Raw genomic sequence first — 27,987 nt, 5'->3', positions numbered from 1 at the left:
GGAAGAGAGCAAGCATATAAAGCTATGTTAAAGCAAAGGAGGAAGGATTTTGGAGAAATTCTCCACAGGAGAAAACAGATCCTACTTCAGATCATATTTGCCCTTGTTTCTGACTCTGAATAATGCTAGAGAGGTTCATAATGTATTACAACTATTTGTAATTTTCCACAGATTACAGAAACATTCCTTAAACTTAAAAAAGAAATAAATTAGTAATTACATCAAGTAAGTTTTTGGGTGGTCTCATGGAAAGATGGTATAGCTGAAATCACTCTATTTAAACAGAGGATTGAGTGTGGCGCTCCTGTCCACACTGTGAACTGCTTTATCCCAGCGGGGCTTCTAGCAGGGCGCAGTAAGGCAACACAGCAAGTAGGGTCTTCCGCAGACGCACGCGAATGGCAGAAATGCACTATTAAAGGATGAATGTCCTCAGATCAGAATGGGAAAAATCTAAACTTCATGCAGCCCAAATTATTATTTAGGATAATTCAGCCACAATTAACACATAATTATCAAATATTTCCACCGACACAGCAAAGCCAAAACTTCTCCAAATATTGTGTCGTTTTAAACCTTTTTATCATAAGCTTTACGCAGTAAACCGTTTTGATATTTTGCTTCAGAGATTTCTACCTACCTTTCTTATCTTCTCACCACAGCCCACAACACACAAAACAAAATCACTGGGACTAAAATGCCACATCCTCACTATTTGTTATTCATACTGTTTCCTCATCAATCCAGTAACTGTTTTAATTGCTTTCTGGAAATAATCCTACCCTCATCTCATTGAACTTATTCCTGATGCAGTAAGCACTCTAAAAATAGCTCTTCTGACTTCCAGTAGGAACGATGCCATTAACACTCCTGTGCACCTTAAAAGATACAAATGCAATTGCATTTTTTTTAAACTGTAACGTAACCTCTCATAATACTTTACCTATTTGGAAAAGACCTTTTCCAAACTTGGGAGCCCTGAGCTGCTTGAAAATGCGTTTGTGTGAGAAAGTAACCACTGGGCAGCGAGAGAAGTCTGAGCGGCTGATACAGCAAGCAGAGGGAAACGATAGAGAAACACCACTTACGTGAACTTCTCCCCTTTTCTGGATCTTTTATCACACTTTTTTCGGCTTTATTTTTTCATCTGATGAAGAATATTTTCTTCCTGATCCAAATCCAATTTGTATATATAAAAAAACCCTCACCCTTTATTGATTTCCCTGTGCTTCAGAATGGTATTTTTACAGTGCGAAAATTTAATCAATACAATCTTATGAGTCTGGACTGGTAATGGTAAACATACTAACAGATATTTCATTTCAAGGAGCCAAAGCTCTGAAAATTGATATCACTGAAAAGGATTACTCATTTGCCATTGGGTATATCTGTGTTTACCCAGCCAGAGTGTTGGTGTAAAGCAGAATACAATTATGCTGTGCTTGACACACAAGGGATTTTAGCCGCAGAACCTGTCTCTTTCTTGGACATGATACAGGTTGGCAGGTCAGATAAGGCCTTTGTGAGAAATGTTTAAAATAAATGAACAGAAATATAACCTAAAAGCAAGGAAGATTAGACTGACACGAGGGTGAGGAGACCCACACAGAACTCTGACCAGGATAACCTCTTCTTTTAATGCTGTGTTTCCCAAGTAAACGTCAAGTTTCCTTGTCAAATTTTGTCTCGTTTTATAATTTGTCTCCACTATTTGATTTCAGTTGTACATGTTGTAAAGCAGCGAAATTACAGCGGTCACTGGAGATTCATACTCTGACTAAAAAGCTTCATAAAATCCCTCACAATATACCAAGAACCACAGAAGGAAATGTCTTACAGTGTCTGTCTTGTGTGGTATTTCATGTGATCGGAAGACTAGCAAGAAAGCAGTTCAGAACAACCTCTCTTGAGCCAATAATGAATGAGAGGAAAGCTATGAAAGCTAAGGCTTTGTGCTCACTCACAAAGGGAAACTGCAAACCACAGGTCCTCAGGCTGGAAAGCCGGGGGTATAGGAAAAATGGAGAAGAAGGATGCCTGTTGGGAAAGTGACAGACCACGAGAATCGGTGAAGGGCATGAGGCACTGTATGACAACGATGAGGAACACGCAGAGCAACCACATTGTTCTGCAGGAAAAAAGGAAACAGGCAAAGTGATTGCTCAGTAGGTACATTTAACAAAACCGCCTCACAGGTACAGCCTGAACTAATACAGCATCAAAACAAAATAAAGGAACAGCTATTTTCAGGCAAGGCTCGCAAGCTTGCCTAAATGGATCAGGATACATCTTTTATATGAGCACTAAATCTTTCACGATGCACAGAGAAGTATTAACCCTGAATAGGGCCCTACTCTGAGCATAAAGTTTTCACAATTAATTAGTAAATCTGACTAGTGAATTAGATTAAAAATGGTTTGTTGAAGCACTACTTGCAAAGAACATGCACCACCTTCAATTCACTGGCTTACAGGCTGACCTTTGAGTGCGGGTCTACTCTCAAAAAGGGCTCTGTTAAATGCTTAACTCACCTGGATCACGTGCTCTGTATGTTAGACATATCTGCTGACTTCAGTAATTAAGATGTATTTTACCTTCATACCTCTGAAGGGCTCACAATGCTGAAAAAGCAGGTAGTGCTCCTACTTCCCATACATTATCAGGAGTACCTATTCAGATTCACTTGTGTAAAAGCAATGGCAGCCCAAAACCCGCAGAGGAGCCATTGCTGGCCAAAGCTGACATAGCGTTGCTGCTAAGAAGGAAAAGAGACAGTGACGTGTAGAATCTAACTCAGCGTTGCAGGACTGGCAGGTTCTGAAAGGCATCCTTTTTGACGTATAACAATGGCCACGTTCTGTTTTTACCATTTTTTTCAGTGAAGAACCACATACCAGTGACAGACAGAAATGGTGGATCAACCAAAATAAGCCTGAGGGATTCTGTGTTCCCAAGAAACAAACAAAATATCACTGTAAAGACTAATATCAGAACTTAAAGGTCACTATCAGGTACTGAGCAGCACCTCAGTTTCCCAATCAACAGTAAAAATCAGCTGAAGTTGCCCTTGCTACCTGTCTTTTTAGCACCAGTAAACCATTTCCTGGGCAAACTCGGCCCAGCCAGGTGACTCGAGCTCTTCCCCAGAAGCGAGGGCAACCTAGCACCAGCGAGCAGCAGCCATCGCAGCGCTCAATGACTGACTAGCAGCGTTGCCTACACCAACAGCCAGTAAACACTGATATGTGTAACTGTCTCCATCGCTGCATTTGTGACTTTGAGTACAGAGAGAGATGAGGCAGCTACCAGCAAGCAAACCGTAACTTCCTCTGCGTCAGCAACACGAACAGAAATAGCAACACGCATCTGGCAGCGGCTCTTCTGCCTTGTCACTGCTCAGAGAGACGCAGGGCTCGGCTTGCAGGCTTCCCTTCCAGTGAGAAGCGGCAACCTGGGCGCACGGCCCTGAGTTTAAGCGAGCACTGCTGCCCAACCTCCTCAGGGTCCCTGGCGTAGTGCTCTGCAGATCTGAGGAAGTGACCGAGTATCCTCTTTGCTCCACCTCTTCCCTCTGTCCTACACACTTCTTCCTGCTAACTTGGCACTGCTCTCCAGTTCTTCCTCCCCCTGCCAATGCTTTGCTGAGTTAGGTCCAGTATCGCCCGGACGTGCTGCCCAGTTGCAGACTGCTGAAACATCAGTTTGTCTCGTATGCTACTTCTTCTTACTCAAGCACAGCTGACAGAGGCGCACAGCGGCCGTCCTCGTTCCAGCTGCTTTTGTAAGGAGCTGCATGGGTGACTGCAGAAGGAGCTGAAAATGCAGTATACGAACAATCAGCTTTCTGCAGTCCCTCAGAAAATGATTTTGGATCACAAGTTGATAGATACAATTTTAATAAGCTGTTTACAAAACAACCAAGGCTTCCTAAACTGGAGAGCAACGTGCCTGAATGTACACTGCAGCTACAGCATGCGTGGAGTTTTTGCTCTATCATCACTGAAATGCTTTTGCATAATTACTATAATTCTATTTCAAAAGTGTCATCTGAGCCTACACATTTAAGCAGAAGTCCTTGCTTAAAGACGGCAAAGACCAGCAATTCCTTAGATGTCTACATCTAATAACCCTTTCAATTATCTACACAGTTGAAAAGCTCAACAATGCAATTTGCAGGAGAAATGAAAGTTTCCAAGCAGGAGAACTTTTACTGACAGCAATTTCCTATTTTCAGAGGTAAGTTAAACTTAACAGAAAGACTCTGCTGCATAAGCTTATTGAAATGAGAGCTATTTTTGTAAAACTCTTACCACAACAATCAAATCTGCTTTTGGGGACCTTACGCAATATATTTCACAGCTGGGTGTTCTGCAATTCATTGAAAGACAAAAACTCCAGTTGTTTTTTGTTTTCTTGTACTCTTGCTCTAGCACTGTGCTTTTCCAGCTGTGAAGACGGGAAGCTTCCTCCAGATAGCAGCACCCCCCCTTTAAATGCAGGCGGCACAGCTGCCTTCCCACTGGCTGGGAGTTTGCCAGAGTTTTGTCACCGAACTGACTTAGCAAATTAAAAGGTGAAGCCTCTGCATCCCTCTACTGCTCTCGTGTCTGCTGAGGCTCTTCATTTCCACTCTGTTATGGCACCTACAACAGCAGCAGAAGCTTTTCCCAACTTGCCTGCTTAGACAGTTAGAGAGGGCTACCGTGGAGTACGGGCCTTTCCTATTCAGAACTTCTCTCTTGGTATTTTCTTGGATATAGACTATTCGTAAAAGTCATTCCCATACAAAATCCTGTCAGATGTTTTACTATGGTCCTTAACGACTTTCTAGTAGATCTATTACCAGGTACGTAATAAGGATGAGATGCTCAAAGGGATGTAAGCACCTAATTACAACTTTAAATGTCTAAATCCAAGATTTAGATCCTTAAACCTTTGCTCTGCTTATCTACATTGTTTAAATTACTTAGGCACCTTAATTGCTACCAAAATCACATTTATTTGCCAGGTTTGCTACTAGATAATTGCCCAGCTGTGTTGCCATATAACCTGGTGTTAAGCCCTCTGGATTCACAATCGGCACGTTCCTTACGTGGATCTTGCCTACAAATTCTAATCAGCATCACTCTCAAACCGGATCTATGGGATTAGGCCTAGCAGAAAACACAGTGAAGTGGTTGTTTGCTGGGAACACTGGACTCCCTACACAGATCTGATTTTGTGCATGCACAGAGGAAGGTCTCTGTCAGCCCCCAGAAGGAAGGAGAGCCAGGAAGGTGCTGCAGTCACCAGAGCAATTCCTGTATCTTGCCCTTGGATAGCGGAAGAGCTCCCGGGACAGGAACATCCTAACTTGGCTCTGCAGATTCCACCCAGTGGACTAAGTAACACCTTTTTGTGGATTAGGCCAGGATCTACAAAAGCTGACTTAAGTACATTATGTTTATATTTGAACGAGGGATATTTCCAGTAATTGCCGGATGAGGAGCAGACAGCAATAGATTAAGAATCTTAATTTTCAGGTAGAAAAAGGTAAGGGAATAGCCATTATGTCTGGCACGTCTGCAAAATAAGCAGCAATCAGTTGAAAAACATCCCAAGTTTCCTCACTGTATCTCTCATACCCTTGACTTATCCTATTTCTTAAATCAATACCTGACTACATTAGGTCTTTCTGGTTCCCTCTGGACTGATTTCAACATGCAGGAGAATTAATTTTTATTGGAGAGCTTCTTTGCTGCCTTAAATTTCTCATATTTTAAATTCTCTAGCAACACGTATTCAGCATTCCAATCTTTAACTACTGAGTTTTTAATAGAAATCTTGCTCACCAGATATCTTTTTGCAAACTCTTGCAACTCTACAGGAGATACAAATCAAACCAGTCACATAGTTTTTTCTTTTCAGTGAAATATATAGCAGTAGGAAGAGCCTTTTTACAATGTCAAACAATGTACAGCAGGGGAAACTTCAATCATCCTTTTAATTAGCACAGCAGTAATAGTCAAAGCTCCCCACAAATTAAAGAAATGGGACAGTTAAACGAAATTAAGTCCATCATTTCTGCGGAACAGAACAATGAGGGATGGTTACAGTAGATAAAGTTCTTCAGATCTGTCTAAAATAGGAAGTACAGTAAAAGTGTCAGCATGGAAAAGAACAGTCTGTAGAAAATGCCTGACGGAACACATCACGTATTGAAGAAATTTCAAGGCTATTTTCACTATTTGAGTTGTTTGTACTGAATACCCTTGTCCTTGGCAAATCAGAATGATTGACACCCATAATCTGCAGTTTCCTAAATCTGAAGTTTTCTGATTGCAATGAAATGGTTTTACCTAATTATTTTTTCAAGTTGCAGTTTTTGATGTTTAATTTTGAAATCAAATTGAGATGTCTTGAACTATATTAATATACTGTATTATGCCTTCATTTCTTTTTGAAGCACTTTACTTTAAAAAATGCATGCTTCTAATGATTTTTAAATTACTCTACTCTGCACATATCAATTTACAACAATTACAACATTTTGCATTTTTCAAACCACTTCAGTTTAAAGAGGTTTTTTGCTTTGCAAGATACTGAGAGAAGAGGCTGCTGATCCATTTTTACCCTTTGTAAAATTACCACCAATCTTGCTAGAGAGAGCTTAACCAAAAATAGATATGCTAAATATATACCATCTACATAGAATCATTTTAGGATGAACGTTTTCGTGACAAAGAACTGCCACTATTCTTTTACCAATCATAATTAGGTTGCTTCAGTGGTATAAATGCATTCAGTGGAATTATGACAAATGTCCTGGAGTAACGAGGACAGAAATTGGCCTACTTTGGCTGAAACGAATAGAGTCTAGAGAAATGAATACAGGACAGGATGTCACAGGTATCAGCTCTGTCACAGATTTCACTGTTTTTCAGTCTGTAATATTTTGGGCACGGTGCAGCAATTAATTAATGACTCTGGGCTGGATTCTCAGCTGAAACACACTGGCATTGCTTTGGCGGAATCACTGCAGTTATGCTCATTTACGCTAGCTGAGGCTCTGCCCCATTGAACAAACTCTGTCATCCATTTTCATTTGATGTTCTACTCCCTTAATCTCAAGGCTCCATGTTATAGGCATCCATCTGAGAAAGGAGGATGAGGTTTCCTCTTCACAATTTGTTTGTGCTGCACTTTCGCAGAATCTCAGAATGGCTGAGGTTGGCAGGGACCTCTGGAAATGATCAACTCCAACCCCTACTCAAGTAGGGTCAGCCGGAGCAGGTAGCCCAGGACTGCGTCCAGACAGCTTTGACCGTCTCCAAGGATGAGGACTCCGCAACCTCTCTGGGCAACCTGTTCCAGTGTTCAATCACACTCTCAGGAAAAAAATGTTTTCTTACTTTTAGAGGGAATTTCCTGTGTTTCAATTTGTGCCCACTGCCTCTTAACCTGTTTTTTTTTTTAAATCCTTTTGAAGTTTTATTCATCAGGTTCAGCTTTTTAATGTCCTGACTAGCTAAGGCAGGTCTTGTGGTCCTGGTTTTATCTGTGGAGATAGCATGATCTTGGAAAAGTCACTCCTGCTCTGTGGGTTTTATAAAAGCACCAAGTCGTCTTGTTTGCAGAGGTGGAGTGAACTGATGACCATATAATGTGAGAACAGCACATCAGTTCAATTAGCTCGAGCTCCTTTCTACCTGAAAATGAGTAGTCAGTACTCACAAGTTTGAGGTTATCTTTCGGAAATGTACTGCCTACAGACCTCAAAGGGAAGTGACTCATTAACATCAAGGGATTTTGCATGACAGTCTATAAACAAAGCAACAAAGATGCACACACGATAAGTAGATGTTGACTAGACTGATGTCCTGGTGACATTAAAATAGTCTACTATCAGTCTTCCATTCCGCTATTTTATTTTGCAGTGTATGCAGTAAATCATCCCCATACTGCACAGGTCAGTTAACCATATGTTGGAGGTTTGAATAATAATGGATTTTCACATACAATCATAACTGGATTCAGGATGGTGTAAAGCTGCTCAGACTCTGAAATAGGCAAGGATGACCTTTTCCAGTACAAGCATTTTTCACAAAAAATATTTTATAATCAGTCTCACTTGGACAGAGTATGACATTTCTATTCTCTACACAGCTTTTAGAGGAGGGGGAAGACTAAATGAGAAATGGAACCCAATCTCTTGTGCATCTCTCTTAGACACATCTACTGTCAGATGACAAAATCAATAATGGCCATAAAGGAGGCAAGATCTACATCTCTAACTTCTTTGGACGTTTTTGCGTGAGTTGCCAGAGGATGAACAAACCAGGGAAAAAACAAAACAAAATAAAATGAACAATGTGATAAACAAGAGAGCAAGGAATGAATTCAAACAGAGAATATTCACCTTATATGCTGAGTAGTATCATGGGTTTTTAATTTTCAGTGCTTTACATCAGGGAAGCATTTGGTTTTCCACAAATTAACGATTAGAGAGAAAATCTTATGTTTTTTATGAGCATCAGATAAAACCATGGCGATGCGTGAAGAACTATTTCCTTTATGGTTTGTGTGATTGTTGTGGTCAATGTCACGGACAGTGTCGAAGTGTAACGAGGTCTGTGCTACACTGCACAAGGATCCTGGCCTCAGGCCTCCGATGATAACAGTAAGATCTTGAAGCACCTCAGAATCACGACCCCTTGGCTACAAGTTGGCACAGCTGCTGCATCAGGAGAGGAGGACAGTGGTCTTGGCAGCAGGCATCTGCTCTCCTCAGCTCAGAGCGTTAACAGTATGTATGCTCCTGTATTGCAGTGCTGGAAAGGTGACTGACTGCCAGCTAAGCCTCATACGTAAAAGATCCTCAAGCTGATAGGTCTCATGAAGGACAGTTTAACTAGAGCAGCAAGTCAGATGGACTCTGGCCTGGCTATAGGTGCTTGGTCCAGTGCCACAGCTCTTTTCTCCACAGCCATAGCACAAGGACTATCTCTAGTATCAGTTGTGAGTTATTTTTTGATACTTCTATTCAGTAATTCTGAGCTCTAAACTTAAACTAGGGAACTGCCCTAGTTCCACTGGCCTTTGTGGTACAGATGTTGTCTATCGAATTATTCCACTCTACTGAAAAAATTAATTCTTTAAGAACATACATGAGGTCTAAAGAAAAAGGAAGAGCTCCTCAGAAAAAGCACTGTACAAATTCAACGGACAATTTGAGACATTTAGCTGCCGACCCCAAAAAAGAGATTATGGCAGAATACATATCCCTGTATGCAGGTCTCCAAGTGGGCCTGTGCAATATTTAGATGGAGCACAGCTACGGCCTCTTCATTCTCACAGTCCCTTTAGAAACAATGCCTTAAATGAGGGACGACTAGAAATAAGTCCCATTCACTCCATTACTCTGTACTTTTGTGCATTAACTTCCCTGTCATACTGTCTATACATTTCTCCTTCTCTCAAATAGCCACTTCTTACTACCCAATTAATTCAATCATGTCAGAGCTCACAGTTTGTTATATCCAAACACTCTCAACAAGCAACTTCATGTAAAATCTGATCTGATATAGTGCTCTAAATGTCTTTACTACAGCAATTGTGCAGAACAGCAAGTATATACAAGAACAAGTAACTGCTTGAATGACCAGGCCATATATCTTTGGCAAAATGGCACTTCTTTAAGTGAGAAAAATGAAAACTGTTTCATAAGAAACACAGGAAAGATGAGTCAGTTAAGACATAGGTATCTTCTTTTGTCTTTCCTTGACCCTTGAATGTTTAAGCTTAGAATTTTAGTGTTCACTGGATGTCATTCTGCAATAGCAAAAGAAAACCTTAGGTGGCCAGTCATACTTCCAAAAGGACTACCTGAAAATATGAAATACATAACATTTTCTGCTTTTTTGGCATTATATTTTTATGGAAGGAAGGAGGAGAGGAGAGATTAAAAGAGAGAATGAGATCTGTGCATATGTGTGTTTGCGTGCGTGCGTTTGTGTGTATGTATCATTACAAGAAGCAAACTGATAAAAAATATTGGCTCCTTTTATACTGATTTTTATAATCATAAAGGACAAAAAAATCAGTTTCAAAAACTTGTTTTTTTTTAAAGTCTGCCTTCAGATGAGAGGCTTTTTGGCTTGGCTGCTTTCTTTTTGTTCTGTAATTATACTGGCAGCACTTAAAAAGCTTCTCCCATTTTGAGGAAAATTACCAGAATTAGCACCACTCTGCACTGCATATATGAAAACTTCCTTAAATCAGTACAACTCTAAAATAGTTCACAGTCACACTATTTTAAAGTAAATATATTTTACAGAATTCCTGCCAGATCATTCATTTTAACAGTGACATACACTTCATTTGAAAGCACTTCTTTCTCCATCCTTACCTGCATTGCTTTAACTCTTTAAATATACATCCCTGATTTGGAAAATGTTTAGAAAGCTTCCAGCTGGACATAGGATCAGATGATTTTCCACTCAATGCAACTAAAAAAGTCTGGAGGAAAATGAATCAGTGGAAAGAACCCCTTAAGGAGATCATTATGTTAGTTTTAGTTTACTGAAGAGATGGATAAGAGGTGAAGAGTGTAGGAACATTTAGGAGAAGAGTTTGACAGTCTCATCTAGCAGAAAGAGGCACAAAAGTTAGATTTGTCCCCTATTCACATTGGGATTAGAAGGTGCACTTTCTACTGGTGAGGGTCAGACACGACTGAACCAATTTACCTAGGGATGTACAGATTACCATTCATTTGCAGTCTTTTGGTGAAGGTTGAATTTCTAAAACTAAACAGAAGTTAAGAGCTTCAAGCAGAACCTGAAGGATCAACTTTTTTGGTACATATTCTACCGAAAGTCAAACTACATTACTGCTCTTTTCTAGCCTCAAAAAAATCTACGAATGTCTCCATTAGATTTCAGGCTGTGGCTCCAAACATCGCCAATCCTTCAGGATATGCATGAGTCATATGCTCACCCTTTATCTCCGTTCTTCCACGTCCATACAGTTTTCTTTCTTTCCACAGTCTGCGGCATTTAAAACGCAATTTCTTATTGTATGAACAGTCAGAGATGGGCAGGCTGGGGAAGGTACTATATAGATGGCTCACCCCTTTTCCAGTGAGCCGCAGCGTACGTGGGATAACGTAGTCGAAAGTACCGGAGTACCTTTGCTACTGCTGCTTTTTGCAATACACCAAGAAATATGAATTTGCTATTTAGGAAAACAAGAAACTTAAAAATAAATTCCCCTTTTATTTTGAAAATGCTTGGAATTTGCTGGGAAATGCAGAAATTATCAAGACAGAAGCCCATATTCTTGACAACAATATAGAAAGGCAAATTTTCCCCATGCTGACAGACTTCTCATATATCACTTGCAAAGCTTTTCTTCCTTTCTGATTCCAGATGAGTGGTCTGTCCTTTATGCCTTTTCATCCTATTCCTTGTACAGAACTTCATGAATTTTTTCCATTCACATAAGAAAGCTCTTTTACTCTGACCCTGTTGACTTAACCTTCTGATGTTTTCCTTCCTCACTAAAATCAAGTTTTACTTCCAGGACCCACAGTAATCACTGAGCCTAAGAGAGAGGTCTCCAGCAGCAAATGAACATCTATATTTCAGTCTAATTCTCATGGTATTGTCACAACAATCCCAAATCAAGGTTAATAGCTATGAAGAAAGAGAAATTTGAAAGGAAAAAATTGAAGTATCTAGCTATAGAGGTGCCTGCTGGTGGTCATAAAAGCATCCCATAACTCTGAAGACAGTAGGGATGAAAAGAAGTGTCTTCCCTACTGCTTGATGGAAGTAAGGAAAAAATTACCTTCCTTCTAAGAATTCATCAAAATAACTATGAAAGTAAGACAAACATGAAAACTAAGATCCTAGCAGACAAGACAGCAGCCTCTTCGCTGCAGTCATTTATCATCTCCATGTTCTATGACTTAATATTCAATTGCCCCATGCAGCTGACACAACAGACCCATTAGAGATTAACAATAACTTTCGAGCTACAGTTACTTCGTATTAGAACAGAATTATCTTGTATATTTTCTGGTAAACAAATTCAGTACATAACTAGCACCTTAACTAATTATTTTCTCCATTAATGAAAGTACTGCTATATTACTATCCTTCAGGAAACATCTTCAACACATAATGAAACACATGATAAAAATGCAGACAACTGGGGTTTTGCTGAAAGCCAGCAGAAAGACACTTCTTATCAAAGTATCACCTCCAACAGTCTCAGACTGAAGTTACATGTATTATTCATTTCAGAGGGTGGAAATCAGGCTCTTTGTAACAAACACTCAAAATTATTACCAAGTCAGTAGTAAAAAGCTGCCATGGATGGGGACATTTTGTACATCACAACTCAAACGCTTTAAAGATGTGAGTGGAAGTTTACACTGTTTTAAGTGTTCTTCTGAACGACCGTGTCTAAGAAAAAACTGGACAAACCTGGACCACTGATTGCCTTCAGCTAGTCTGTCACTTGGATCTATTTTGTACTGGGATATGCTACTACGTACGCATGTAGTACATACTTTGGTAATGACATGCTCCATTATGGGCGTAAAATGCCCTGAGTGTATTCATTTCAAGAATACTAAATCTACCTGTACAAAGCACATAGCAAATCCATTTGAACTCTTAAACAGATTCAGTGGGATTAAACCTTGGCGTTCCTCTCACAAAAAACAATCTTTATGCCAGCATGAGAGGCAACCGCTTTTGTTTAACGTTTTTTTGACAGAGGCTTCTTACTCATGAATCATTGGATTTAGACCCTGTTTTCATATATCTCCAGACTCTCTCAGAGTTGTGGATTCCCTCATTGCATTGGAGGCATGATCCCAGTAAGTGCTGGACAGCTTCAGCGAATCCTGCTTAACTCCAACCAAAGCCAGGAGGCACCTGCACTCCAACAGGACTACCAAACTTGCTGCCACACCATCAGACAGTCAGAGTTCTTGTAACAAGGAGAAAGCTATTTTACCCTTGCCAGCTGCTGCCAAGCTCACTTCCATATCCCACAAGAAATCAGACTTCAATACCGCAGCACCTCTAGTTCACCCCATCTTGTGTTTTAAACTAATAGTAGTATTTCTAACTGGTGAGGGTCAGACATGAGCCTCTTTAGGTCAGAGAGCCTAACACAAAACAAAAGCTTTTAATAGGTTTTACTGAGAAAGTAAAATCTTGTCATACCTGTTGAACAGTCTGAACCCGTCCACTGTGGCTCACAGCTGCAGAGTCCTGTATCCAGGAGAAACGTCCCATGACCCGAGCACTGTTCCTGGCACACAGGGAGGGATGTCTCGCAGTTCACGCCACCCCAGCCTGCGGAGCAGTGGCATTCCCCTTGGACGCAAACACCATGGCCAGAACACATCGGATCCAGGCAGTCCTCTGGAAAGCAGGGAATATACAACTTAAAGCTTAAATCTTGCACAGTTAGTGCAAGGTTTCCTGGTGAAATACAACATCAAGGATTCAGGTTACTTACGTTAAAAAAGTGATTTCTGTGCAAATATGCAAACAGAAATAAGGTTAACAAATACAAGGAAAAACAGTCTATGCTAACAGCTGTGCAAAACTATAGACTAAGAACAGGAAAACCAGTAAATATGTGGATTGTTAGAGATCTTATGATTCTGCTTGTCATGGGTATTTTCTTATTTTTAACATTCAGATTCCCTGGATAGACTCATTGACCCAAATTAGCCAAGTCTGTGTTTCAGTAGAGTTGGGAAAGAACTGAAACAATTAACTATTTCTACAATCGTGCATTGTGTTTCCATCTGGGCATTTGCGCTCTATGTTTTAGTTGCACTTGGGAAAAGAAAGATTTAGTCTTTACATTTCCTGTGGAAAACTACTTTTATAGCAGAGAATTTGATCTCCCCAAAATGGTCATCCGCTAACCCTGAACAGTGAATCTTTGACTGAATACTAACCACAAAAATCTTACACACTCATAAAAAGTATGTGCCGGGCAATTGCAGATAATGAACAGATTCATAACAGACATAACATACTGATGAACAATTTGCAAACAGACCAAGAACAAGATTTGTTCCCAATTTGGATTAAACTATTCCTAGTGAAGAATTCAGGAGCTCTGTAGAAGAATTTAAATCAGCTGGTTAGTCCTGTATAATGAGCATATTCTTTCATAAAGACCCAGCATTTCCTTAATAAGACAAATGTTTAGCAGAACACATAGCCTGCCCCTAAGTAGGACTGCTTAGCTGAAGAGGAATTTGTGGGGTGTCTGAGCCCTCTTAGTCAAGAGCCTATCCATGTTAGATCATGCTTCAAGACAATCTTAAAAATGCTTCCTGAAAGTTCTTCTATGTCTGTTTCAAGTATTAGCATGAGGATTTCTTTAGTAAACAAATTGTAAACTTAAAAACAGCATTCTGTGCTGGATGAATGAAGAAGCTGTTCTCTGTTTCAGTAACAGATGACTAAATACTTCGGACTTATAGATTAATGGCCTCTACTTTATCAAACTTTTTGACAAGTGGCATTTTATCTTTTGAACATGCTACACCACTAATTGAAGATCTTATTGCAGGATTTTTTTTGGGTATCTTTTTCAACATTTCCAGCCTTGTGCAATGGACTTAGGGAAATCAGTGTTTCTGGACAAAGTACAACTTGCTGAGCACATGACAAAAGTACTTGGCAATGTTCTCTCACCCTGAAATGCAGCTTGGCTGATCTTTTAAAATTAACTGAGTGATTCCACGAACAGTTCAAAAAGCGTCACTTAGGATGGTACTGATAATCTGACAGGACAAACTGAAAGGGTGTCCATAGCAATGAATACATATAGCTACTGGTATTCTCTGGATATCACATCTGTTATTATGTCTGCGATGTTAACAATACTGCTATAATATTACATTCAACAGTTAATGATCCTCAGGTTTACATATAATAACGTCATTTGAATTATTGACAGAATTACTTCCACTACTGTACAAGCTATGTTGTACAACACAGTAGACAGTTAACAGTCACGGCATGCACACATTGTTACAATAAAAATTTGCTGCACAAAGTATAGGTTGTATAAGTTTGTGTCATCCATCCTAGTTCTATGCAATTCCCCTCTTTTTTTCACTTCAGTATTTTTCTTCTTGTAAAAATCCCAACTTTTTCATGATCTTAGTTTCAATAGCTGTCTGAACACATTTATCTCAATTACTTTTTCAACTGATTTACAGGATCACATTATGCCAGCAAGCAAAGCAACTGAATACAATTTCAGTCAACCTCTCATCAGCTACAGGCTTGTTCAGTACCGTGGCCTCAGTGCGTAAATGGGTACGCTGCATGCTTTTCTCCATCTCAATTTTCTTGATTTTGTCCATTTTTGAAAACACCAACAACTCAGTATGTTAGAAGCACTCTCTTGATCTTCCCTCTTAAAATCCTATCAGATATGTAAAATCCATCCAATATATCCCAATTTTCTGCATTTTTTTCTCATTAGAGAATTAGAGATGCTGTCATGGATGGCTATGTGCTTTTTAGGAAAGACGGGTCAGGAAGGCGAGGTGGTGGAGTTGCTCTTTATGTGAGGGAGCAACTAGAATGTATGGAGCTCTGCCTCGGGGTGGATGAAGAGCAAGTCGAGAGCCTATGGGTAAGGATTAAAGGGCAGGGTAACATGGGTGACACTGTTGTGGGGGTTTACTACAGGCCACCTGACCAGGAGGAAGTCACCGATGAGGCCTTCTACCGACAGCTGGAAGTAGCCTCACGATCACAGGCCCTGGTTCTCATGGGAGACTTCAACCACCCTGACATCTGTTGGCAAGACAGCACAGCTAGGCACAAACAGTCAAAGAGGTTCCTGCAGAGGACGGATGATAATTTCTTGACTCAGGTGGTGGAGACGCCAACGAGGAGAGGTGCAATGCTAGACCTTGTACTAACGAACAAAGAAGGTCTAGTTGGAGAGGTGAAGGTTGGGGGCAGCCTTGGCTGCAGTGACCATGAGACGGTGGAGTTCAGGATCCTGCGAGGAGGGAGCAGGGCAATGAGTAGGATTGCAACGCTGGACTTCAGGAGAGCTGACTTTGGCCTCTTGAGGGGCCTACTTAGGGGAATCTCATGGGGTAGGGCCCTAGAAGGAAGAGGGGTCCAAGAAAGCTGGTTAATATTCAAGCATCACTTCCTCCAAGCTCAAGATCGGTGCATCCCTCTGAGTAAGAAGTCGAGCAAAGCGGGCAGGAGACCTGCATGGATGAGCAAGGAACTCCTGGCAAAACTCCAACAGAAGAAGGAAGTGTACAGAATGTGGAAAAGGGGACAGGCCACTTGGGAGGAATACAAGGACGTTGTCAGAGTGTGCAGGGCTGCGACAAGGAAGGCTAAGGCCCAGCTGGAATTAAATCTGGCAAGGGATGTCAAGGACAACAAGAAGGCCTTCTTCAAATATATCAATAGCAAAAGGAAGACTAGGGAAAATGTGGGCCCGCTGCTGAATGGGGCGGGTGCCCTGGTGATGAAGGATACAGAGAAGGCAGAGTTGCTGAATGCCTTCTTTGCTTCAGTCTTCACTGCTAAGGCCAGTCCTCAGGAATTCCAGACCCTGGGGACAAGAGAGGAAGTCTGGAGAAAGGAAGACTCTCCCTTGGTGGAGGAGGATCAGGTTAGAGATCTTTTGTGCAAACTTGACATCCATAAATCCATGGGCCCTGATGGGATGCACCCACGAGTGCTGAGGGAGCTGGCGGATGTTATCGCTAGGCCACTCTCCATCCTCTTGGAAAGGTCCTGGAGATCAGGAGAGGTGCCTGAGGACTGGAAGAAAGCCAATGTCACGCCAGTCTTCAAAAAGGGTAAGAAGGAGGAGCTAGGAAACTACAGGCCTGTCAGCCTCACCTCCATCCCTGGAAAGGTGATGGAACAGCTCCTCCTGGAGGTCATCACTAGGCATCTGGAGGACAAGAAGGTGATCAGGAGTAGCCAGCATGGATTCACCAAAGGGAAATCATGCTTGACCAATCTGATAGCCTTCTATGACGGAATGACTGGCTGGGTAGATGAGGGCAGAGCAGTGGATGTTGTCTACCTGGACTTCAGCAAGGCTTTTGACACTGTCTCCCATCACATCCTCCTAGGTAAGCTCAGGAAGTGTGGGCTAGACGAGTGGACGGTGAGGTGGATTGAGAACTGGCTGGATGGCCGAGCTCAGAGGGTTGTGGTGAATGGCGCAGAGTCAAGTTGGAGGCCTGTGGCTAGTGGTGTCCCCCAGGGCTCAGTCCTGGGTCCAGTCTTGTTCAATATATTCATCAATGACCTGGAGGAAGGGACAGAGTGCACCCTCAGCAAGTTTGCTGATGATACTAAACTGGGGGGAGTGACTGACACACCAGAAGGCTGTGCTGCCATTCAGAGGGACCTGGACAGGCTGGAGAGGTGGGCAGAGAGGAACCTCCTGAAGTTCAACAAAGGCAAGTGCAAGGTCCTGCACCTAGGCAGGAATAATCCCATGCACCAGTACAGGCTGGGGGTTGACCTGCTGGAAAGTAGCTCTGCCGAGAAGGACCTGGGAGTGCTGGTGGACAACAAGTTAAGCATGAGGCAGCAGCGTGCCCTTGTGGCCAAGAAGGCCAATGGTCTCCTGGGGCTGCATTAGGCAGAACGTTGCCAGCAGGTCGAGGGAGGTGATCCTGCCCCTCTCCTCCGCCCTGGGGAGGCCTCACCTGGAGTACTGTGTCCAGTTCTGGGCTCCCCAGTCCAAGAGAGACACGGCACTACTGGAGAGCGTCCAGCGGAGGGCTACCAAGATGATTAGAGGGCTGGAGCATCTCTCCTCTGAAGAAAGACTGCAAGAGCTGGGCCTGTTCAGCCTGGAGAAGAGAAGACTGAGAGGCGATCTCATCAACGTGTGCAAGTATCTGAAGGGGGAGTGTCAAGAGGATGAGGCCAGCCTCTTCTCCGTGGTGCCCAGCAACAGGACAAGAGGCAACGGGCAGAAACTGAACCACAGGAAGTTCCATCTGAACCTGAGGAAAAACTTCTTCACTGTGAGGGTGACAGAGCATTGGAACAGGTTGCCCAGAGAGGCAGTGGAGTCTCCTTCCCTGGAGATATTCAAAACCCGTCTGGACGTGATCCTGGGAAATATGCTCTAGGTGACCCTGCTTGAGCAGGGAGGTTGGACTAGATGATCTCCAGAGGTCCCTGCCAACCTAAACGATTCTGTGATTCTGTGATTCTGTAATTCAGGCCACGTAAGAGCTTCCTTTGTGTTTTACTCAAAAGAAGCACCTAAAACCTACGCAACAGGAGGCATGAACTGTGCTGTCACTAGCTGCAGGGTGAGGGGCTACTGAAAAAAACATCAAATCAGGGCAAGCATGAAGAACGGTTCTGCTTTTCATGGCTATGCACATGTAAGTTGTAAGCTGATGAGCTATCTCAGAAACGCTAAAAGGCAAATGACAGCTGCTTCTTGCTATAGATGAGGGCAGACACACATCGGTACTATAACCGGCTAAAGTACAATTACTCGTTCTTGTAATTTCCCACTTTTATTAGCCAAGCTTTAAAGGATGCCATTTTAGTACCCTGAATATAGGCTCCCAGTAAAAATGACATACGACAACAGCATCACACAATACACTCTGGTAAACTGAAACTGTTTGCTGTCAGTACATCCTTCAAAGAAAAAGTCTGAGATGCAACAGAATGAAGAAAGAGAACAGCTGATTATGATCTACTGATTACTTTGGAAAACGACCACATTGTATTTCATTTAAATGATCTTCCAATTGTCTTACCCTTAGCCTTTGGCAAAGGAAAAAAAGTCTGCAAAGGCTCTGGTAGTGCACGCTATGGGACTAGGCTACTGGTTGTAAGGAGGCTCTGTGGCGTTAGCCACCCTTCCTGAAAGAAGTACGAGCAGTCTGAGAGAAGGAAAGTAGAGACAAACAAGTCAGGATGATCGCACAACTTTCACCAAAAATAGGAATCCTTGGCTCACAGGGCCACTTTGCAGGAAACGCCTGAAGGACTGAGAATCCAGCACTCGCTGAAAGGCAAGGACTTCTACCAGACCTGGCTGTTGGTATTCAATGGCGGGAGGCAAGTGAAATCACCTGAGAACTACAGTCCTCCTGGACCGAAGGAGAAACTGAGCATTTCAGAGGTCTGCCCATGCTACAGTGATTACATATTCTAATTAGACAACGTTAAACAGCTTTAATCTTTCAGAATAAAAATGCGAATCTTGGAAATTAGGTGATGAACTCCCACTAACTGTCACCGAGGCCTAAATGCCTTCTATCTTTCAAACCTACTATCCCAACATTACTTTCCATGAGACAGTAAAGGTGCTTTTGAGAAAAACAGTAGCACTTCACAGTAAGTTTCTTATATCTATGTGAGTTCTTAATCACCTTAAAACTTAGAATAGGTTGGCAGATTAAAGACAGAACGAGAAATGATAATTAAAAACAGGGAAACTTAACAAACCTTCCTCACAAATCTCTCCTTTGTATCCAGGGACACAGATGCAGACTCCCATGATACAAGTGCCATGGCCAAAGCAGGTTGGATCAATGCACTGTTCTTCTGGAACGTCACATTCTGGTCCTTTCCACCCGTTTCGACATACACAGTGGCCTTTCTCATATTCTCCATTTCCACTGCATAGCACTGGGCATGAATCTGAAGAAGGCAAATTGACCTCTGTAATGTATTTAAATACTTACATGGATTAACACTTCTTGCATTTATTATTCCGTAATTATTTTTTCAATTCCAGCCCCCTCAACCCTCCACTCTGGGCTGTGACGCACTGAAATGTTTGAAATAGGAAGTGTAACAGTAATACAAGCCTCCTCATCTTGCCTCTCTAGTATACCTTAATTCTGACCCGAAACAGGACATCTCAGAAGATAAAGATGGTTTCCTGCCCATGACTAGCCTCGCTTGATATTTGCACAGTGAGGCCTGCTTATGATTTTCTGTGATGTTAGCATTTGTTCTAATGAATTGGAGCAAGATATCGCCTTTTCTTCTTCTTTCTTCTAAGCAGACTTAACATTATTTGAGTTTGAGCTGTTACTGATCTGAGTGTAAACCAGTGATTTGGAAGCTTAGTTTTACAACATAGTACCAATTTCTGAGCCAACCAATCTCTTAAAATACAAAGTCAATCCTAAATGTGAGGAAACAGCAGAAAAACATGAGACTCTCCAGACATAATATTAAGAACATGTCAGAGAATACTGACAAAAATACATGAAATAGAAATAAACTCACTTACAATCTTTTTTTTTTTTTTTTAGCAAGTTTTTGCCTAGAATCCTGGAAAACAGTCTCTAAATTGCTTTAGGTTTCTCTTCTACATCCTATTCAAGCTAAGGCCACGGAAGCGTTTGATTGTCTCATACCATTTTCTCCAAAATGAAACAGCTGGCTTGCCACTTTTAAGTAAGAGTGAATACTATGCTAAACTAACACACTGGTTAAAAAACGTATTTTAAAGAAAGGGCGCAAGGAGCGATGGAGGAACCTTAACTCCGAAAGTCACTGAAGGAGAAGTGGTTGAGGCACCTTAGCAAGAACACAGCATAAAGAGACTTGCAACGCCTGTGCTTGTACTGTATCTGCCATCTGGCTGGAAAAAGGAATTTAATCTCCCTTAATCACTTGGAATCTTTGCAAGCACAGCAGTCACACACAATAATCATGATCCCTGTCATGCACTGCGGATCAGTTAATATGAGATTACCTTTTGCACAATCAGGACCAAGGAACCCTGGGAAACAGTGGCAGTGCCCCGAGATACATTCGCCATTCCCATTGCAATTAGTAGAGCAGTCATCCAGGACTTCTATTTATCCAGAGAGTTGGGCACAAAGAAAAACAGAAATTGGTTGACTTTTGAAATGAAAGGCATCTTCACCACTCTGCAGGACACATCTCAAAGAGGTGCAGAGGCAGTAAAAGGCCCATTTCCATTCATAGGGAGCATAAAACAAAATTCCTGTTCAAGCAACTTACAAATATTAGATTTTGCCTTGACAGCTTGGAGATAACAAGTGCATCATTTATATTACACAAGAAAGCTTTTAAAGTAAGTGTTCATGTAAAATTTACCACCATTAAAAGCACTGCAAGAACCACGGTATTTGCTGAGAAATGCCCACCTTAAATACTTTCTTTTATTGTTGAAGTAATTTGTTTTAAACTTGCTTAGAGAATAAATTGTTTTCTATGGTGTTCATTGGGCTGACTTCATATGGTGAGTGGGCTTCCATGGTGGAGGGAAAGATTTCCAGTTCTACTCAATCAGATGAAAAAATACCATCTCACGTTAAGTGATGAAGCTCAATGCAGTAAAAGAGTAAGAACTAGATTTCAAGAAAAAAACCCTCTTCAGTTCTGCTCTTACACGTGTACATCTTCCATCACACGGTTTTGGCTAGGGAACCTCTTAACTTTGCACTTCTTGGGGCAGCTCATATCTACATGCTGGCTAGCTGTTTTTAATTTACAGCTGTATTTCCTACAGGGATTCAGTGGCTGCCCTCATGAAACGGCTTGATGTGGATTCTGGGTGAAGAATAAGAAGAAAACTCAGGGCTAAACTATGCCCACGTGCTGCGTAAGCCAGCGCTAGGGCTGCAGACCTCCGCAGGCAGTGCAGGGTGGCACAGGACGGCAGGGGGTCACAAACCGGCGGGATCGGAGCAGCCACAAGACTATTTAACGTGCAGGCACAGGCGCCGAGAGAGCCGGGGCAGTACCTTTGGCTGCAGGAAGACGGGGAACACGACCCATTCTCCGCAGAGTAACAACTGCTGGGGACACAGAAGAAAACCCGGATCCTTTCAAAGAGTATCTGTCCACGGCAGATGTTTTGGGAGGAGAAACTTCTCTCAGGAAAGGCCATTCCATTGGAATATTTAAGCTGATCAAATCTGATACACTTTTAAACTCAGCTTGTCAAAAGAAGGGATATAAGCATATGCTTCAACTAATACGAATAAATGAAATACGTTGATTTTGATGTTATTTATGGGCACTTGGACAGATAAGAATTAGTTTCTCTTGGAAAATGCTATTGTTTTTTAAAATGTTTGTTTTCCTTTCGGATTATCAGTTTATACCAAAGGAGGTGCCTTTGCTACATAGCAGTTCACCACCTGCTCACCACCAACACACGGACGTCTGTTTCAAAGACAAAAAATTAGCTTTTTTTCAGAAGTAATTTTTTTTCCACATATACGCTGTTCATTATTAATTTTCACATATTATTGTTCATAATCAATTCTTCTCTTATGCTGCAGATATCTACCTACTTGCCTGACTTCTCAGGTTTCTAGAACCACGTGGTACGCCACCCCTACACTGACGTGAAGAATTAACGGTTTGAAAGGTGAATTCCTCTGGATACAAGGCCCAGTTTGGGACGCCCTTCATTCAGTCCGTGAGACTACCCAAGGTGTGCCGTGTTTTGCACGCAAATTACACAATGCCCTGGGGAAAGTCTGATCGGAGCTTTAGCAGAAGTCTTAGCAAAAGCGATTTTTTTACATAACTGAAATCCCGCTACTCAAAACTCTGCCTAACAGGGGAGGGCACGGCTGCTTCTCGCGGGGGCAGAGATACGCAGCAGAGACACGGCCAAGCTTTCTCTGCATTCGCAGTGTCTGCACCCGTGCTCCCGGTTGATTCCTTCGTCAGGAGAGAGAGAGAAAATATGCATGTAGCTCTAGATACCCCCCAAAGCCTACGGTAGGGAGAAGGGTCAAGAATCAGAAGGCAATTCATTTTTTTTTTTGGTGAATATGAGAGCACTGGCAGAAAAACTCCAAAGAAACACAGAACCATCGTAGAAAGGGAAGCATCAGAAGAAAATACACAGACTGCGAAAACACAATAGCTGGCATTATTTTCAAATGCATCAGCAGTAGCTTCTTGCAGCATGAACCCTCTTTTCCCCGCCATTCACCTCCTCGCAGACATTTCTGAGTGTAAGGAGGGGGAGCGCGGCCTGCCCGGTGCCCTGCACTGCTGCCCGCTCTGCGATCCTGCCTGGCCAGGAGCAGCCCCGCCAAGGGGCAGGAGGAGGGACGCGACGCCACCCTTCTCCCCAAACGGGACAAGAACCAAACTGTGGCTTTCTCTTGGAGAGGGTACCCTACTCAGAGATGAAATACTGTTTAGAAACGCCGGTATAAACACTTCTGTGTAACAGCAGGAATAAACAAGGAGGAAGGTGTTTGTATCCTGATCCGGGCTGGAGTTTGGCCAGGTTTTGTGCTCTTCGCAGAGTGTCTGTGAAGACGCTCCACAGACTCCTTGAGCGTTACTTTCTCATATGGGACTGAATAATGGCATCTCTCCTGGTAGTAAAAGATACTTTTTTTCTAAACATAGCGAATAAGAACTTTCTCACATAAAATCATCACTACAGTTCTGTTTGTTTTTTTTGAATTATTTTGTTGCAAGCCCTTCCTAATCTTGGTATTTGAATCATACTGTCCTTTTCTACAAAGTATTTGCCATCTAGTAAAAATAGCATCTAATTGTTCTAAAGAGCAGATGGCATGTCCATTACTAGTAAAGACATCTTGCTAAACATATGGTTGAACAGGTTAACTAAAGGGCAAAGTGGTTAAAATCTTACAGCAAACCAACACTGTCATAAATACTACAACACTTACCTGACACTAAATTCCCAACAAACCCTGTGTGTGAGCACTGCTCACCGACAACAAGTAAAGTTGCAAACATTTGTCCACCTTAATTTATTAAAAAGGCAACAGTGATTTAAGACGCCACCGGGACACTGTCTCCTGTATTTGCCTTCTGTGTTCCAAACAAAATGGGGCAATGAAATAATCATATAAAATAACAGCAACTCTCTTATCAAACAAACAACAGCCACAACCAAGCCCACAAAAGCTGCCTTTTAGATTTTCTAAATGATTAAAATAATGCAAATAAGAACCTGCAGTCTGGATAATTTTTGTAGGATTTATGATTCCCATTTAAATAGAGAGGACATACATAGTCTTTTTTATTTTGAGCACAGTATCACCAGAAATTACTCAGATATTTAAGCTGGCATATAATAATCTTAAAACATAGGAAAATGTAATTAATTTGGTAATATCCATCTTTAACATACAAATGCTGCTACTTGGTCTAATATTGGCATAAGCATGAAGCTACTCCACCGAGGTCACGTAAACTACACTGAAAAAGAACTTATTTAAGAGTACATTTAAGAGAAGCTGGAATCAAGGTCAACAATATCTTTTCAAATGCAGTTTCCCACCACAGAAATCAGAATAACAATTTTATTGTAACTGTCCTTACCAATTGCTGTAGTTAGTACAAATACTTGTTCCACTTTCTTTCCATCATTGTAAAATGCCATGTGCCAAGCTCCTTGATCCATATATTCAATGAAACCTGTCTCTTGCAATGAAGTTAAGATCAGATTCCGGGGAGCTTGCGGAGGCTCCTCTGAGTTTCTTGGTTCTTGTTTAATTAACTGTTTTCCATCCATCAGTTTTACAAAATCAAACTGAAATAATAGTGAGCAAAAATTAACCACCTGGCAAATTTTTATAGAATCTACTCTGCATTGTCTCAGTCAAACAGGGATAAACCACTGAAATCTTCAGAGGAACTGCCTGATTGAATAAGTATTCACCAATGTGAATAGAAGTTGCATAACTTGGTCCATTTAGCTTCAGTCCTTCATTCCACATAAAAAGACCCATATAGCAAGTAAGAAATCTGACGTCAAAACTTGCTCTCTAGTACAGCTGGGTAAATTCAGACCTGCTCCATTAAATCCAACAGACTTACTTCAAAAACTACATCTCTTTAATGGGAACAATTCCAGAATTCCCAAGCTGTAGTGCCTAGGTAATGCTATGATTAATCTCAAATGCCAAATACAGATTAAATAGGCTATTAGTCTATACCAGATTTTTAAATGTTTGTCCCTTTAAATATCACATATCAACATATGCATATACTTTTTTCTTTATATGTAGTTTTATCGATGCAAATAAGCATCTATTTTGTGACACTGAAAAAAGGAAAACTTAACGGAGTGGATACTGTCAGCTTTAAGACCAAGTAACCTCAAAGACACTAGGGGATGTAAACCTTTCTATGAATCCCTGTTTAAGGGATGGCTATATTTCTCTCTATTTTTTTCTAGGCATTCTGCAGCTTAATTTTCAGAAAAGTTCAACTTCAGCTCAACTGAAGGCTTCAGTTAAAGCCAATGACAGCACTTAACACGTTGGAGATGAAAACTCTAGTGAACCATTTTTGAAGTTGGACTTGATCATCTCCAGAGGTCTCTTCCAGGCAATTTTTCCATGATTTCCTGTATTTCTGTATTTTCACTACATACTGTGTGGCCCTGCTATAACAAAACTGGTAAATCTCTTAATTATCCATACAAATGATAGTTTAATATGCCAATATGTTAAGTCTAAAAAATGATTCAGCATGACCAGCAATACTGCATATTCTTATTGCTTAGCTTATTGCTTTGCTTTCTCCTGCAAAATCTCTAGAAGTAATCTTCATATTAGAAATCAGAATTAGAAACAGCTTTTTTCCTACTAGATCTTTACACTATGTAATCTGTTGGCTTTGATGGAGATGAAATACTGAAAAGACTAGAGCATTTCTGAACGATCTGGCACACCAGCCCACTGCCCCCACAGAAGGTGCTGGTGCCTCACAGTTACACAGTTGCACCCATCCAGCCTTCTCCACACTCCTACAGGGTGGCCAGAATTGCTGACCTTTCTAGTACCATCCTGTCCCTCAGGCTGAAAGAGCACAGTTTGAGGGGATAGCTAGACCTCAGTAAAAGAAAGGGATGAACAGTCCCCCCCACTTTTTGTGGTTAAATCCAGTTCCTTCCTTCCGTCCTCTGTGCTTTGAAAGTGCATCGTGAACATTAGCACCCACTCTGCCGTTTGAAAACGTAGAGCACGACAGAATTACTTTATTACTAATTACCTGAGTATGAGTAGGTGGAATGTTTCTTCTGCCATAAATTCCCAGCAGAGAATCCTTCGCCAGTGAAATGTTAAATTTCAGGTACATGGGGTGATGTATAGTAATCTGAAAGCGCCAGAATAAACCGGGTGGGATGGTCTGCATAACTTGTGTTCCAATCTCAACTTCTCCTGTGTCTATGGCCCGTCCCTTCTGAAACACTAATTTTCCAGAAACAAAGAAAACAATCAGTCGCCATATTCATAGTGGGTAAAAATAATAGGTCAGACCCATATACATATACACTGGAATATACTGAAACCAACCCTTAAACTGAGGACATTTCACTGAACCTATTGCATTTTTTTTATGCAAGTAACTGAAAAATTTAAACAAACTTGCCTGCAATATTTACAGCAATATACACTGCAGAGGGTTTTTGCCCTGCACATCTTAGAACATGCTCCTGATTATAGCCAAGTCCCAGTGCTGTGAGGTAAACACAAGTCTTCATATGAGAACATCAGGCTGTGCAAACACAACCCATGCAACTGCGAATGCCCAGAGAGGCACATTGTCCAGGCTACTGCCGAAGGGCTACTGCATAAGCTACGCAAATGGACACTGGTGAAGACAGAAAATGCATCAAATCTGGTAGGTCAGAGACCATGTCCAAGCCTGGATTTCTATTCACCACTATTCCTAATGATTTTATTATGGCAGTGATAGTCTAGTCCTAGAGAAATAAAGAACATCTGTTTTTGCTTGGTCTTTCTGCGTAAAAGGATATACAAGGGCATAAGGATAGGGACAGGCATTAAATCTATGGAGAAAATTGGCATAATTTCATAATGCCTAACAATAAATTTGCAGACAGCTACAGCGCGCAACTTTACACAAGGGTAAGAGAGAGCTGAAATAGAAAGGGAAATGGAATGTGTGAAGAAGTCATTGCCAAACCAAATTGGAGCTGGCTTGCTTTGCTGGCTTGTATCACTGTCTTTATGCGTTTAATGCCTGCCAGTGATCAGCATCCTGACAAGCTGCAAGCCACGGATTCAGTCCTGCTAACATCGGATGTAACTACATCATAAGATTTGCAAAACTCATCTTCTTGACTAAAAAAAAGCAAGATAAGGTCCTACCCCCAAGAAGCACCCAAGAGCAGAAAACTGAATTCAGCAGTCTTAGCTATTTACGCTTCATTTCATTCCAACATCAGGATGAAAACCAAAGAGGAGCAATCAAAAATGACTGGAATCTCACTTTTTACAATAATGCATATAAATATACAATACAACATAATCTACCTGAAATATTGTAAATTTCCACTGGAAATGAAAACAGCAGTAGCAAAGCTATGGCCAGCTTTTCCCTAAACATATTAATAGCATCAAGATCCTCAGTGGGCTCTTACATAGGTTTTAACTAGTGTAGGAGGTACTTAGCATTCTTAATGAATAGGGACTTTAATTTACAGGGCAGGAGCAATTCTCAGGGTACTGGATCTTCCAGCTTTATGGCTGCTTTGTGTCGCCAAAAACAAAGCTAAGGCAAGAACTAGAAGTGACTTTTAACATCTTGCCACATAAAAATGTCTATTCTTAGAGCACAAAACTTATTTTCTAGAACTCTAAAAAATGCACCTGTTACTTAGTTCATGAGTTAAAATGTTTTAAAACTGCTGCTTTAACAATGCTTTTTCTTTTCTTTTTTTTTTTTTTGGAAAAAAGCCCCAACATTGAGTCTTCAGTTTTGAAAACATATTTAAGCTTCTAATGAAGTTGGGTACAAAAGGTGTATCTCCTCCTGCCCCAACCCGCACATTAGATCCTACTTGGCTGATGTAAATTTAAATCCCCTCCCATTTCCAATACTCCAGAGATATTAAAACTTAATGATTCTTTGCAAGCAATTACCTTGGGTTAAATAAAACACTAAGGAACTTTTTGGTGAT

General features: G+C 41.3%; 1 protein-coding gene across 5 annotated transcripts in view; it reads right to left on the bottom strand.

Moving 5' to 3' along the window:
• TENM1 (teneurin transmembrane protein 1) overlaps positions 1 to 27,987 on the bottom strand; it is a 910,925-nt gene that overhangs the window by 112,490 nt on the left and 770,448 nt on the right. For all 5 annotated transcript variants that reach the window (XM_068956568.1, XM_068956571.1, XM_068956570.1 and 2 more), the window contains 5 exons: positions 26,052 to 26,251; positions 24,375 to 24,585; positions 20,776 to 20,877; positions 19,512 to 19,706; positions 13,221 to 13,421 (listed from right to left, as the gene is read on the bottom strand). In XM_068956568.1, the coding sequence (XP_068812669.1) occupies positions 13,221 to 13,421; positions 19,512 to 19,706; positions 20,776 to 20,877; positions 24,375 to 24,585; positions 26,052 to 26,251 (909 nt within the window). The remainder of the gene's footprint in view (positions 1 to 13,220; positions 13,422 to 19,511; positions 19,707 to 20,775; positions 20,878 to 24,374; positions 24,586 to 26,051; positions 26,252 to 27,987) is intronic.

The sequence above is a fragment of the Struthio camelus genome, chromosome 11 (genome assembly GCF_040807025.1).
Source record: "Struthio camelus isolate bStrCam1 chromosome 11, bStrCam1.hap1, whole genome shotgun sequence".
NCBI classification, from domain to species: domain Eukaryota; kingdom Metazoa; phylum Chordata; class Aves; order Struthioniformes; family Struthionidae; genus Struthio; species Struthio camelus.
This window is presented reverse-complemented; position numbering and strand designations above follow the sequence as displayed.